This window comes from Poecilia reticulata, linkage group LG16 (genome assembly GCF_000633615.1).
Source record: "Poecilia reticulata strain Guanapo linkage group LG16, Guppy_female_1.0+MT, whole genome shotgun sequence".
NCBI classification, from domain to species: Eukaryota; Metazoa; Chordata; class Actinopteri; order Cyprinodontiformes; family Poeciliidae; genus Poecilia; species Poecilia reticulata.
Genome location: NC_024346.1, coordinates 14,790,813 through 14,804,100, shown reverse-complemented (window position 1 = coordinate 14,804,100; position 13,288 = coordinate 14,790,813). Strand labels below are relative to the sequence as shown.

The following is a 13,288-nucleotide window of genomic DNA, read 5'->3' as shown; positions in this document are numbered from 1 at the left end:
TTTGTGTGTTTACTTTGGGGACAAAGAAAAAGTCAAAGGATTCTCTCTTGGTTATTTCTCAAAAGACTTTTTACAACGTTTACATAATTAGCTTCCCCTTCCCCAATAAATGTGTTCAGAATTGAAACAATTCAATAGCTGTGGAATTTACAAAAGCATAAAGAATGCTGTTAACATCAAAAGTCTGGGACATTTCTCAGTAAAAACATTCAGCCTTTTGTTTGGTGTTCAAAGCAGTTGATATTTTAGATCAATAAACAAGGCAGCAGACATCTTAACGTAGCGTCATAGCGTCTTATTCTCAGATTTTTCCACATTTTGTCACATTTCAACCAGGGATCTGCAGCCTACGGCTTCTTTGACTTTCCACAAGGATTTTGGCTAAAAATAACACAACTAGGAATGCAAGTTATCAAGTTATCAATGAAAGAGTTAATCTAAAGTTGACATTTTATCGATCGACTGACGATTAATTGATAAGCAGCCAATTTCTTAACAAACTGAGCTTTCTCTCGTATCAAGAGGGCCAGCAGTCTTCATAACACGGCTATATTTTTCATGATTTATTCATTTTACTTCATGATTAAATACAACATTTATTAATAATCACAGATTGTCTTCATCCCAATGTCACTTCTTAAGTGTGGTTCTACAAACTAAGTACCGACAAAAGTACAAATGTGGGAACCGATATTTAACTTTGCATTTATGCACAACTTTGTCACAGGGAATCCCACTAAAATACATTCAAGTTTGTGGTTTTAACATGATAAAATGTGGTAAAGTTCAAATGTTGTAAAAACCATATTTGTTATGCATTTTCTTACATGCAGCAACACCGAAACACTGGAAGCCAAAGCTTTTGTGGAGCCTAAAAAGTTCTAAAAATGAACTATTTAAATTAATTTAATGAATCCCATCATAGATCAAAGGTGATGAATCCATTTGTTTATCATGAAGAGGTAGAGTCAGCTTGCATAATCACAGATCTGAGAATATTTAAAGAAGGCAAAGGTGTGGAACAGTCCATTTTAAGGCATCAATATTTTAAAATAATTCAGTGTACAGTGTCAGCAGAGAGACATTTTACATTAATGCCAGAATGCACCAGCTGCCCTTAACCTCAAACCAGCAGATTTCTTTATGAGTATCAGTGATTATTATGTTCATTTAATGAGCTGCTGTGGTTCATTAATAAGAATATTTAGACAAAACTCTGTTCAGATAAAGACTATTCCCTTCACAGCCAGAACTCTTTGTTTCGTATTTCAGAAAATTTGATTTCAACATGGAGGCTGATTCAGGGTCTGTCGGTAGAAGTCGCATTTAAACAGCTTTTCAAGGCTAAAAATGTTTTTTGTTGTTGCAACAATTACATACAAATCAACAAATTTCACATCAAATCTAGAAAGTTCAAAGAAATATATGTACACACAATATGAATCTATAACATAAATTAATGTCTACAAGGAATTTAAAAATACTACAATTAGTACAGCTCCTATACAGGAGCAGACTGCATTGATTTGCTCCTTTGCATTGATTTGCGCTGATCTAGCTGTCGGTTTAAACTCAGTCTGAGCTGCATGTGCAGAGAATAAAATTAAGAAATGATGATATCCTTCTGGTTTTGGAGAAGTACTTAAAGCTGAGCGGTGGTGGCCAGGTGAAGCATCTCATGCATGGAGCTGGAGAAGACGTTAAAGAGTGACGCTGCATCTGTCTCACGACAGGACTTCCACGCTGTGATGGAGATCACAATCCTACATGATGGGGAAAGTTGTTTTTTTATTAGAAGCTGCTACAACGTGCAGAAGAGGCAGTTTTACAAAGTGTTGAACTTCAACAGCACATTACATCTTCACCTGTCATCTCTGATGCGGTAAAAGAAACCGTAACCATGGTGAACCATCGGCGCCACCGCCCCCATTATTGTTGTGTAGCCCACCAGACTGGACGACAACACAAAGTTCCCACCGCCGCCACTGCAGACACAAACGCAGCAACCAAGGATCCAGTTTGAAATCCTGCTCTAGCTCTAAAGGACAAACCTGATTTTGATTTCTGTACTGTGAGCATTTAGGTGTAAATTCTCAAAGAACAAGAGTCAGAAAAATAAATAAAGTTGAGTGTTAAGTTGCAAAACAGAGATAAAGGGCAGCATTTAATGATTTAATGCATGATAAAAAGATTTGTGTGTTTTATATAATGCAATAAGCAAAAAACATTTAGAAATATTGAGCATACATCCATACTCAATATTTCTCTTATTCTTACTAAATTAGATAGGTACAATTTATTTCTTTTCATTTTCTTTTTCGCTTTAGTGACCTTTATTTGAAAGTGCTAAAATAGAACTTCCAACGCATTAGGTAATTGTAATGCATTGGAACCCTTAAATACCAAAATTAAATGACCTGTTTATTAAGTAGCAAACTTGATTTTGGGATGCATTTCTTGATTATAAACCAGTGCAACATCATTCGACTGCTGCAGCGAGAGAGAAGTGTGACCGGCAGTACCTCCTGGAGTAAAGCGGGTCAGAGAACAGCTCGGGGGTCGGACGTCCTTCTTCTTTAGCAATGAGATAAAGCCCAAGGAGATGTCTGTCAAAACCTGCAGCCAGAAACACAAACAGTGTGAAATATCGACACAAACGCGCATCAGGAGGTTTCGCATGCATGTTTTAAAGAGCGTGGATGGATTTCATCATCGACTCGGATCAAAATAAAACAATTTGTGAAAAAATATGTTTCATGGTCCTGTGCTTAAAAACGCAACCACTTCAGCAAAGGCTCCTCTAAACATCCTGCTGTTTGATGCTACAATATTTGCCACAACTTGCTTCACCTGTTGCAGCTCCTGAGAAAGTAACAGTGTTGTTTTAGTCAATCTCCTGCAAGGTCACATTTATTTATTTATTTATAAGTTTGGTTGCTCTGAAGTTTTAATCTGCTTCGGGTCTTACGGAGTTAAAATGATGACCGCTTAAAATGAAACTGAAGAGAAATATTGGTATTTATTAACTTAAAATATTAACACTGTTCTGGAAATGTTGGAATTGAAAATGAAACAAAAATTGATCATGAAAAAAGATTAAAACTCTAAAAATAATGAAATGAGTATCCAATTTCTGTTTAGAAATGATCAGATGAGACAAAAACATTCAACATGGAACAGAGTGGCGTACTTTACTGGGTCATTCTGGCTGATTTAAAAGAGCTTTAAAGGTACTGGTGCTTAAAATCATTTTTTATTCATCCATATCTACCTTAAAGAAAGGAACGAGGTCACACTTCTGTGAGAAGAAAGCTTCTGGGTGTGTAGGAATCATCAGCAAGAGTCAAAATATTTACTAATATCTAAGATCTGGAACAATGATAGAGGCTCTGGGATCAGATTGACAGATTTATGCTAATGTACAACATTTATCATTAAAATATTTAAAACCATAAGATGTTTTATGTCTCCCAAAAGCTGTGTTACATTTATCTAGAAATATCAGGCAATATATAGAAGAATATTTCACAAGCTCACCATTTCCATCTTGAGCCTCGGACATCAGCTTGTTGTGTTTATTGAAAGCTGAGAGCATGGCGGTCCTCCTGCCGTTCGCCTGGGAGAGAACAGCTCAGTTTTATTTACGAAGCGCTTCATAAAAAACAAAAACGCATCAAAACATACGATAAAACCCAAGAGAAGAAAAAGTCATAACTAGAGTTGTAAGTGTTCATCTGCATCAGAGGCCAGCACAATATCATTCTGACGGCTAGAAATGGCCCACAGTCCACAATTTGAGCCTCCTAGAGTTAAATCATTCAAACACTGATAAAGCAAAATGTCGAATTACATCACACGCAGGGTCCATCATGGCCTTGCACCAGCTCACAGCCTCCCGTGTGCAGGGCCGCATGGTCTCGGTCCTGGCGTGGTAAAACTTGCGTGTCGTTGCTGTCTCATAGCAGCTTCCTGGTCTGGGGAAAACATGAGCACACATTCAGAGTCCGATAGGTTTTAGTTTGAAGTAAAGCGAATAATCGTCAAAGTGTTGCTTGCGTACTTCTTGTGTAATCTGTGGTAAGCTAGCTGCATTGCCAGCTGGATAAAAGTGTCTGGATGCAACTTCTTCTGCTTGATGGCTGATTTTCCAAAAGCTGTGAAGGCGTAGCACACAAGCTGAAGGTCCTGGGTCTGAAACAACACAGAGTCTATAGTGATCCTCCTCTTTAATAAAATAAGTGCTTTTCCCCCCCATTAGGTTTTCCAAAGGCTCACAGACTCCAGATACTGCTGTTTGGCATGACAAATGTCACTGTGGGCTTTTTCATCCAGAGTAAACAGCAGCTCCTCGGGGAGGGGGATCTGCCTGACCGTGTCTGAGCCCTAAGCAGCAAACACACCAGGAGAAGTTATGAGAATGAGTTCAAATGTCCAGAACAGGAGAAACGTTAGTGTTTACCTTCCACTGTCCCTCTGTAGCTCTGATTTGCTGGTCAAGATACCAACACATTGACACCAGAACCATCGCATCATATGGTGCATGCTGCAAGACAAGTTCACAGGAAATACATAAATCTACAAGCCACACCTGGAACCTTCCTTCAGTCCCATCAGCTTCAACATGTTCTCCATGTTCAAGGGCCAGTATCATGTAAAACTGACTTTTTTTATATAACACTATAATGTTATTCCCTTCTTTCAGGCATGTTTGAGAAATTCTTTAATCCCCCATGGCAACCATTCAGCTGTGCAAAACGCCTGATTAGACCTAGCCCCACCCTCGAGATGCAGCTTCAGAGCTTTTGTCTCACAAGGCACCCCTCTATGGCAATTCTCCCACCCAGCTCCTTCAGACTAGCCAGCAGCAATTAGCAAACACCTGGTGGGACTGCACATCTGCTGAGCTCGTCAGTGCAATGCTGATAAAACGTTGTAAAGGGTTAATAGAGGAGCCATGTTGCGACGCCCTCCTGAAGATGGAGTTTCAGAAAGAGTAGGAGCTTTTAAAGAGACCCAATTTTAAAGAGTTAAATTACAATGTTACATTTATTTTAAAAGGCATGTTTGAGACATGTAGCATTTTTACAATTCTATTTAGTTGTGCTATAAAATGGCACTATGTGCCTAGAAACCACCAGATAAAACCAGATATCCAACTTCCCCCTATCCATCTGGCCCTTCATTCATCTCTGTCCCATGCATGCATTTATTCATTCATCAATCCCTCTGTCCCATCATCCATCCATTCATTCATTTATCAGTTCTGCTTTCAGAGGAGGGATGGATAAAGCGTTTAGAAAAAGGTACAGGCAACAAAAGTTTAGAAATAAATGTTTCCATACTCCTATTTTCCATTCTTAGCCAGGCCCAGATCACACAAAAACTAAATTGTAGGCTGTGTGGAAACTCTGCATTTAAACTTCTAAAAAAGAACCAAATATGAAAACCTACATCACAGGTGGATCCAAAAGTGCCGTCTGCAAAAGCGATTGAGTTGTAGGATTTATCCCCCCACCGGATGGTCGGGTTGCCTGTGAGGGCCGCCGCCGTCAGCTGAACAGAAAAGAGAAAACTCAGATCTCTTTCCTTGTTGTTAGGAAATAACTGAGATTTGAGCAGCACAGACATTTGTGTAGTTCTCCGGACTCGAGTAGGGTTTGGATTCGTCCAAGGAGATGACAAACAGGCTGCTCTGAATGGTCTCCAGAATCGTTTTATTGTGCGGGTCGATGCAAATTAGATGCTCTCTTGCCTAAAAATAAACACAGGAAATGCTGATCCTCAGTGATGCTTTGGTAACATGAGATTTTAGAGTGATGACCCATAATGTTGTTTATGTTATTGTCTCTTTAAACAACCAGGAGTCGAACCTTCGCCCAGCGAGTCCGCTCATCGGATGTGAGAGCGGAAACTCCGTCTCCCTCCGGCTCACCTTCGCAGCGCTCCTTCACAAAGATCAGCTGCCTACGCAAAACCAGACACATATTCACAACCAACTTAGATTCATCCATTTTAAATCTGTTCATTTCATAACGGAGTGCTCCATTTTGTGTTGCTGAAAATGCAGAATGTAGAATAATCTGAGGTTAAAACAAGGGAACAAATTTAGAAAAAGGCTGATTTTCTTCAATCCTAAACTAAAACATATTTCTTCAATTAATTTATTCAAGAAATAAAGTATTTAAATTATTTTAAAATCAATGAGATGCAGAAAAAAATGTGCCAGGGTAACAATCTTCAGATTGTAGTGACATTAAATAACCAAATAAATGGTTCAATAAACAAAAGAAGTTAATCAATATTGTTGGGCTCGATGGAGGATCTGTGCCTGGCGGTCTGTGTTTGCTTCCCACCTGAGGAGCTCTGGAGGACTGAGGATCTGTCCATCAAACAGTGCATCAAAAGTAAAAATCCGTCCGCGGCACATCACAACCAGGTGGGAAGGACACGGCCCCTCGCTCGCTGAGAAACATAATCAAATGAGCGGTGAAGACAGGGGTCAAAGGTTACGGGTGTGTCTGGAAGCTGCAGAGCTGCACCTGTCTTGAAGTAGTTATGAATGGTGTCCTTCTTCACTCCAGGAACCTTGCAGGTGCAGTAGAGCATCCTGAACTGATCCATGTCCAACAGGGTTTTCCCAGCTTTCTGGGGGGCGAGTCTCTCCCTGTCGGAAACGGAGTGAAAACAAATATCTGAGCAGAGAACGTTCTCAACACTAAACCAAAAAAAAAACAAAAACAAAAACGAGTGTATGTGTGAGCATGCCTTACGTGCGGAGCAGGTCCCAGTACTGCAACGTGTGCCATGTTATAATACTGGTCCTCTGCAGAGAACTTCCTTCAGCAGGAGGCCAGAAATGCTCCAAGTACGGCCCGGGACCGCCAAAGTTTACATTCAGCTGGGAGGGGATTCGGACCTCCAGGTAGGCTGTGTCTAACCACCACTCCTCCAGCTGAGGAAGCGTACACACATCGTTAGCTCACTTCTTAGTAAAGAAGACGTTATGTTAAGAGTCTATGTTCAGCTACAAACCCAGTTCCTCCTTTCTTTGGCTCTCTGCAGCAGTTTCTGGTGCAGCTCTTTTCCGACACCTTCTCTGAATTTCCTCACAATCTCCACTGTAGCTTTGAACTCTCCTTCTGATGCAAACGGATGAACTGAGAGAGAAATGAAAGAGAAAACAGTATTTAAAAAAACGTAACTTTTTTTTAACTGAGCATCTGAGTCTAGGATTATTTAATAACTAATTTCACAAGGTCATCTGAGTTTGTATTTAAACAGTGGAGGAAACAAGAAGAACCTGATAATTTTATCTCTTTTTAAACAGGGTGTACATGCAGGACAGTAAGTCCACACATTAACCTGCTGATAAGCCACCACTGGTTCATGGAAAACTGGGAACAGATATATTTTCACCTTTGTCACAGATGTAGAGGAGACTGATAAATATCATTATACTTTTCTATAGATTAGTAGTTCATTTATAGTTTAATTCAATTTTCACCCACACCCTCTCTGACTGGCATATCAGTCACTAACTGGATTTTCGTCTTGCATAATGTTTTCCCTGTGTGCACTATGACTTTGCATATAATACCTTTCACCAGCTGTGCTTACTGGGTGTGTTTCTACAACCCTAATAAGGTCACTTTGTTTATTTTAGTTGGTGTTAGTGCACTTCATAAAGCTCTACCTTTGTAGCTCTTAAAGGGGAAATGTGTGTTTACCAGGCATATAGTGTAATTTTACAGCAAACTCCCTGATTACTTTTTGAATACATAACATGCAATCTGGAGAGCACAGCCATCCCACCTGCATCTAGGTACTTAGAAAGGCTTCCCTCTAGTGGCGGTACAGGCAGGGGAGGCAGACTGTTCTGGTACTGAAAGGTCCGCTCAGGCAGAGTACCTGCTAATCGACTGGCCATTTCTTCTCTCTGCAACACAAATTAACATTACACTCTAACAAAGAGAAACTTGTTTTTTCCTCTCTGGTGTAAATGGATGACAGTAAACAGCACTGACCTCCTGCAACATCAGCGGGAGATCTGGAAACTAGGGAGGCACCGATGTGAAAATGTAGGCCCACATTTAATATTACCAACAACAGCCAATATATTGTGCATCCCTACTAGAAACACGATGCACGTCAATCACCCAAAAGGTCTCCAATTTAGAAGAAGAATTTGCTGCTCCAATTAGCTCATTTCAAAATACCATTTGTGTTCTTTATTAATTATTATTATCATCATCTATAATATCCTTTTATTAATACCTCCTAAGAACTGCTCAGTGGCAAAGTTAGTAGCACAGTAAGACAGTCCTTGGTTTGAATCCTGGATGGAGTCCTCTGAATGGAGATAAGCATAAATACTTGTAATTCCTTTATTTTATGCTGGATTCCTGAATTACATCTCCATTTGATGTGTTTAACTTTTTGGACAGATTAAATGATTCTGATCAGACTGAGTATCGCCAGGTCAAAAATCGGTACTGGCTCGAAAAACCTAATCGGTGCATCTTTATCTATTGCACCACTTCGTAAAATTGCATGTATCTACTTGTCTGCGGTAAGCATACCAGCTAATCAAATAAGTTGTAAAATTTAGCCTTGAGGTAAGAAAATAATCCATCAAAAACTTATTTTGGTTGTTATTGGAGCAACACAGTACCTAACAAGGAGCCTGATTCAGTCAGTCAGTCATGCAGTGAAGGCTAATGCTACAACATTTCGCAGCCAGAGCACTTAGCAATGATAAGCCTGAACAGGAAACTTACTGTTAGCTTAGCTTCTCCGGGATGCGTTGACTTTATTTTACAGCATCGATACCCGCATTTGGTTCCTGTCGACGGCGGACCGAGTGAAAGAAGCTCGCTGTGTTGTTGTCTACAGCTGCTGCTGAGGGACCAGACAACGTTGACCTTTATCCTACTCATTCTCTGAGCCAACTAACGGTGTGCCCAGCGCAACTGAGCCGTTTTTGTAAACCGGCTCATTGAAAAGAACGATGAGACACAACTTCTGAGGCCTCAAAACTCTGCTGCTGACAATCAGCCGCATTTTCAAAGAATACATACAAGAATTAACTCAAAGTCAATAAAGAAAATGCTGTTTGTAAATTAGGTAATATATTTGTCACACTGCTTAGAAGTATGCATGACTTAAAAAATATCGTATCCAAACGTTCACATTTAAAAAATGGCATTCTTATAATTAATATTATTCTACATAAACAGATATGCAAGCATAGTGGTCAGATCAAAACTTGAGGTAATTATGAAACCAGAAGTAATACTAAGTTAAGAGCTGCATGGGACAAGAATAAACCCAGATCTCTTGGTAAGATGAGCCAAATGATTGCATCCTAAAAAGGAGCCGGAAGTCCCACTACCAGTGACAGCGCTTGCTATCACTGGTGCGCACGCGCTTGTTGACAGAGACTACACTTTGGGATTTACCTTTTATTAATTAAATATGAGCAGCAAGTATAACCTAATATATTACAATAAATGGTCTAAAGCAAAAGAAATTGGAGTCAAAACATGGATTTAAAAAAAATTAGACCATGATAAATTTACATATACAGCAACTTTTGGCTCAGTTAAATCTGAATACTAGGTTAATACAAATAAACAATTGCAAGACCAAATTGATGGGACTAGAATAGTATGAAGGTAGTTGCTCATGTCAGCACCCTTGTTTTTTCAACCAAACTGACAGTTTGGATCTTGACTAAAGTATCAAACCACATTGCAGGTGATTTTATTCATGCAGAAAATATGAGAACTATTGGCTTGGCAGGACATTAAGAAGCTTTTGTTTTGTAACTGAAAGGGGAAATGATTTATACTTCTATGTGGAATATTTCTAAATACTCAATATGCATACAAATATCCCAAGTTATTAGATGCCAAAGTACTATTTATCCATTGTAACTTTATTTTATTCAATAGATTTTCCCCCTATTCCACTGCATTCTGATTTAACAGTGAAAGCTCAGAAACTTTGACTATATCAACTATAACAGGGATCAGACAGTGTAGTTGAATTGCTGCCTCTTGTGCTCATCTAGTGAAAAAAAGAAATCAATTCCATTAAAACTCAAATATAGTTCATGCAGTGAAAAAAAAAAAATCACAAAAAGAGCAAAGACGCATTTAATTTTCATTTATGTTAACATTTAATAGCATTTTTTTCTGTTTTGTTTTAATCCATGTTACAAATCAATGCAATGTATTAAAGTAAACCACAATCAGCAAAGATAAACTACTATGCATCTTTAAAGGTTATCAATTATATTAGTTTACAGTAAAATAATATAAAAAGCTAATAATTATTGCCTCCGAGAACAGAATGCAAACAGTAGCGCTGTCTCAGTAAATCAGCAAGTCTTTTTTTTTTTTGCATTAGTCTAACTTTATTAGATTCTTGCAAAGTTTACTGCCCATATTTGCCGAAAAGTTCCTTAGCATGCTTGATATAGGCAGCCATCGCATCCGCCTTGGACATTCCTGAAATAGAGGAGGGACAAATTAGTTACACTGAAAACAAAACGTAGCAGTATATTTCCGGTTAAGTATTTGCAACGAGATAGATTTATAATTCTACCTAGAATAAGTATTCTTTTCACATTACAACTACACACCTCAATGCATTTTTAAAATGGGATTTAATGGATGGACCAACACAAATACATGTTACCTTTCCTGGTTTCCCAAGCTTCCCACTTTGCTTTTCCTTTTGGGTCAGTTACCCCCGGTTTGTCTAAAGAAAGCACAAACAAAAGGAAAAAAAACATTGAAGAAAATGTTTATTTGGCTCACATAAACTAAGTCACATACCTATGTTAATGTCTCCAACCATGGCCTGTTTATACAGACTGTACAGGATCAGTATCTCATCATCCGTAGGCTTCGTTTTCAGATTCTTCACCTGGTCTGCCACTTTCTTGAACTCTTCCTGCAGATCCACAGACAGTCAGAGAGGACTTGGGAAACGCAGGGAAAGACTGCCAATATTTCATTAATAGTCAATTCAGAGCAATCTGAGAGTGTACAAGGAGCACAGGATGTAGAAATGTGCATGCTAATGAGTAACAGCCAACACGGATTTGTAGTCAAGCCACAAGGCAAAGTGAGGAAAACTGATTGTTGCACAAGTAGGAGTTAAACAAAGGGCTTTCTATTCAGGCCTCTGATGCTTTTGTGCTTGCTTGAATAATCTGCTTTACAAAAGATCTGGGACATGGCAGAACAGATAATTATGGTGCCCCTTTTAAGGAGAAATATAATCCCCACTCATGTTCCTGAAACCATGACAAACAGAGAATTGCATGTTGTAGTAAGGTATTCTTCTTTTAGCTCAAGCAGCTTTGAAGGCAGTAAATCCAGCTGCAGCATGAGGACCTCAGACCTAGAACATGAGCAGATCAGACAATATTTCCCTCTAACACAACGCTAGCGACATAAAGCTATCGCTACCAGAGTGGAAATAAGCAGCAGCTTCATGGCAGAATACCAATTAAACACACCTTACACAAAAATTAAATGCAGTCAGAGAAAGAGCGGGTTTTACCTCAACAGACATGTTGGTTGGTGCAGGACGGATAGCAGCTGAAGATTTTTATTCACTTTGTGAGCAGCTGTTGTAATTGCAAACACAGCTGACCGATGTGATACTTATGAGCCAGAGAAGCAGCAGCGGCCTGCTGAGGAAGAGGAGGAGGGTGAAGGGGCTGCAGAGCTCAGAGCTGATTGGCTGGAGGACAATGCAACACACAGCAAACACATGCACAAGGAAACATGACGACAAAAGCGGTTGGATCAAATATAATAATTGAAGTTAAACAGCATTTAATGCAATTTAACGGAAACTTTAATAACTGTGTAAAAACAGGAAAAATAACCACCTTTGGCCTACTTTTACTTTTGAATTTGGATATTGTTAAATACAATTAATCAGAAATACAATTATCATCAGACCTCACCTTTAACCAGCCACGATTAGATAATGCTTATCTAATCAGAATTGCATAACCTTCCCACAATAATAATTGTTTACCATARTCAATAGYATTTAAATGCGCATGTGCCAGGRGGACAGGGTGCCTCAGAAAGGTTGAATAGTATGAGCAAATTGGGATTATTTGTAATTAAAGACCTTTTAAAACCGATCTTATTTTAAATTTGGTAACCGAAATACAACATAAGCTAAAAAKAATTAAATGTTTTAACTATTTAAAACATTTAACTATTTTCTGAACAGAAAGAAAAATGCATGTCTTATTCCTACACTCGTATTTGTAACTGAAACATAACTAAAAAATAATACGTTACTAGTTAATCTTCGTACACTCAAAACGTTTTTGTAACTGAAATATAACGGAAAGAAAGAATATATTACATATATATATGTAATATATAATCTTTAAGCTACACTCAAAGATTATGTGCACTGCTCCATATTTTACCAGCCAAAGAAAAAACAACACAAGTTTAAGTGTCTTTAAAACACATAAATACTTACAAAGATGTAAATTTTCTCAAGGACAAAAGAATACGTGCGCTCAGAATCTTCACTTTCCCCTAACTGCCTGAATTCTTGTTGGCATGGTAACAGGAGAGAAATGTGTCAAAGATAGTTTGTKGCTTAAAATTGCTCACTCGGTAATGTTTCTGCAAATATAAAGACCGTTTGTAATACATATGCCACACTCTGATCTAATTTCAAACTCATCATTGTTTGCTTCAGCTAGATCAGACATGGGCAAACTACGGCCCCCGGGCCACATACGGCCCGTTAGGCTTTTTAATCGGGCCCGCCGAACTTTTCCAAATTATTGTAAAAATTCATGATGTTTAAAAACCGCATTCATTTCCCTTTCCCCTGCAATACTCCAGTTTCCCCGATAGATGGCACACTAGTCTAGACACATTTATCTTTGTTGGTGTAACTTTCCAGCTGCCATCCCTCCCGCTTCGATAAAAATGAGCGGACCAAAGAAAAGAAAAGTGGACAGAGTGCCGAGTATTTAAAAAAGAGTGGACAGTAAAATATTTTTTTGCTCAAGTCCGATCAACGGCGGTATGTCTGATATGCCAAGAAACTGTTGCCGTTTTCAAGGAGTACAATATCAGCCGTCACTTTGCCACAAAGCATGCTAACTACGCTAGCAAGCAACCACACAAGAACGCGCGGCTACTGCTCAGAGGTTGGTAGCTAATTTAAAGACTCAGCAGAATGTTTTTCACCGACAAACTGCGATTCAAGAGTCAAGTACCAAGGCAAG

The 13,288-nt window shown here is 38.8% G+C and overlaps 2 protein-coding genes across 4 annotated transcripts; both read right to left on the bottom strand.

Moving 5' to 3' along the window:
- Positions 1-280: 280 nt before the first annotated feature.
- On the bottom strand, positions 281-8,963 carry crot (carnitine O-octanoyltransferase). Its single transcript, XM_008431650.2, has 17 exons — positions 8,778-8,963; positions 7,813-7,936; positions 7,033-7,157; positions 6,771-6,952; positions 6,540-6,664; positions 6,354-6,462; positions 5,871-5,964; positions 5,627-5,752; positions 5,452-5,553; positions 4,460-4,543; positions 4,276-4,383; positions 4,061-4,191; positions 3,851-3,974; positions 3,538-3,616; positions 2,523-2,616; positions 1,866-1,985; positions 281-1,763 (listed from the first exon to the last, which is right to left on the bottom strand). Exons 1-17 carry the CDS (start codon positions 8,934-8,936, stop codon positions 1,643-1,645), a joined length of 2,007 nt encoding a protein of 668 aa, XP_008429872.1. The 5' UTR covers positions 8,937-8,963; the 3' UTR covers positions 281-1,642.
- Positions 8,964-10,161: 1,198 nt separating this feature from the next.
- On the bottom strand, positions 10,162-12,629 carry acbd7 (acyl-CoA binding domain containing 7). Of its 3 annotated transcripts, none has more exons than XM_008431651.2 (5): positions 12,526-12,629; positions 11,575-11,707; positions 10,842-10,959; positions 10,702-10,764; positions 10,162-10,511 (listed from the first exon to the last, which is right to left on the bottom strand). In XM_008431651.2, exons 2-5 carry the CDS (start codon positions 11,584-11,586, stop codon positions 10,438-10,440), a joined length of 267 nt encoding a protein of 88 aa, XP_008429873.1. In that variant the 5' UTR covers positions 11,587-11,707; positions 12,526-12,629; the 3' UTR covers positions 10,162-10,437. The 3 variants fall into 3 exon arrangements, with proteins under 3 accessions (XP_008429873.1, XP_008429874.1, XP_008429876.1); XM_008431652.2 differs by having other exon boundaries at positions 11,575-11,757; positions 12,526-12,625; XM_008431654.2 differs by having other exon boundaries at positions 11,575-11,704; positions 12,526-12,625.
- Positions 12,630-13,288: the final 659 nt, after the last annotated feature.

Coding starts and splice junctions, on each gene's coding strand:
- crot (XM_008431650.2), bottom strand. CDS start 8,936: ATGAGTAGGATAAAGGTCAACGTTGTCTGGTCCCTCAGCAGCAGCTGT. Junction 6,953..7,032: donor CCAAAGAAAGGAGGAACTGG/GTTTGTAGCTGA, acceptor ACGCTTCCTCAG/CTGGAGGAGTGGTGGTTAGA. Junction 2,617..3,537: donor CGAGGCTCAAGATGGAAATG/GTGAGCTTGTGA, acceptor TTCTGGCTGCAG/GTTTTGACAGACATCTCCTT.
- acbd7 (XM_008431651.2), bottom strand. Junction 10,765..10,841: donor GGTTGGAGACATTAACATAG/GTATGTGACTTA, acceptor TGCTTTCTTTAG/ACAAACCGGGGGTAACTGAC. Junction 10,512..10,701: donor AGCTTGGGAAACCAGGAAAG/GTAACATGTATT, acceptor CCTCTATTTCAG/GAATGTCCAAGGCGGATGCG.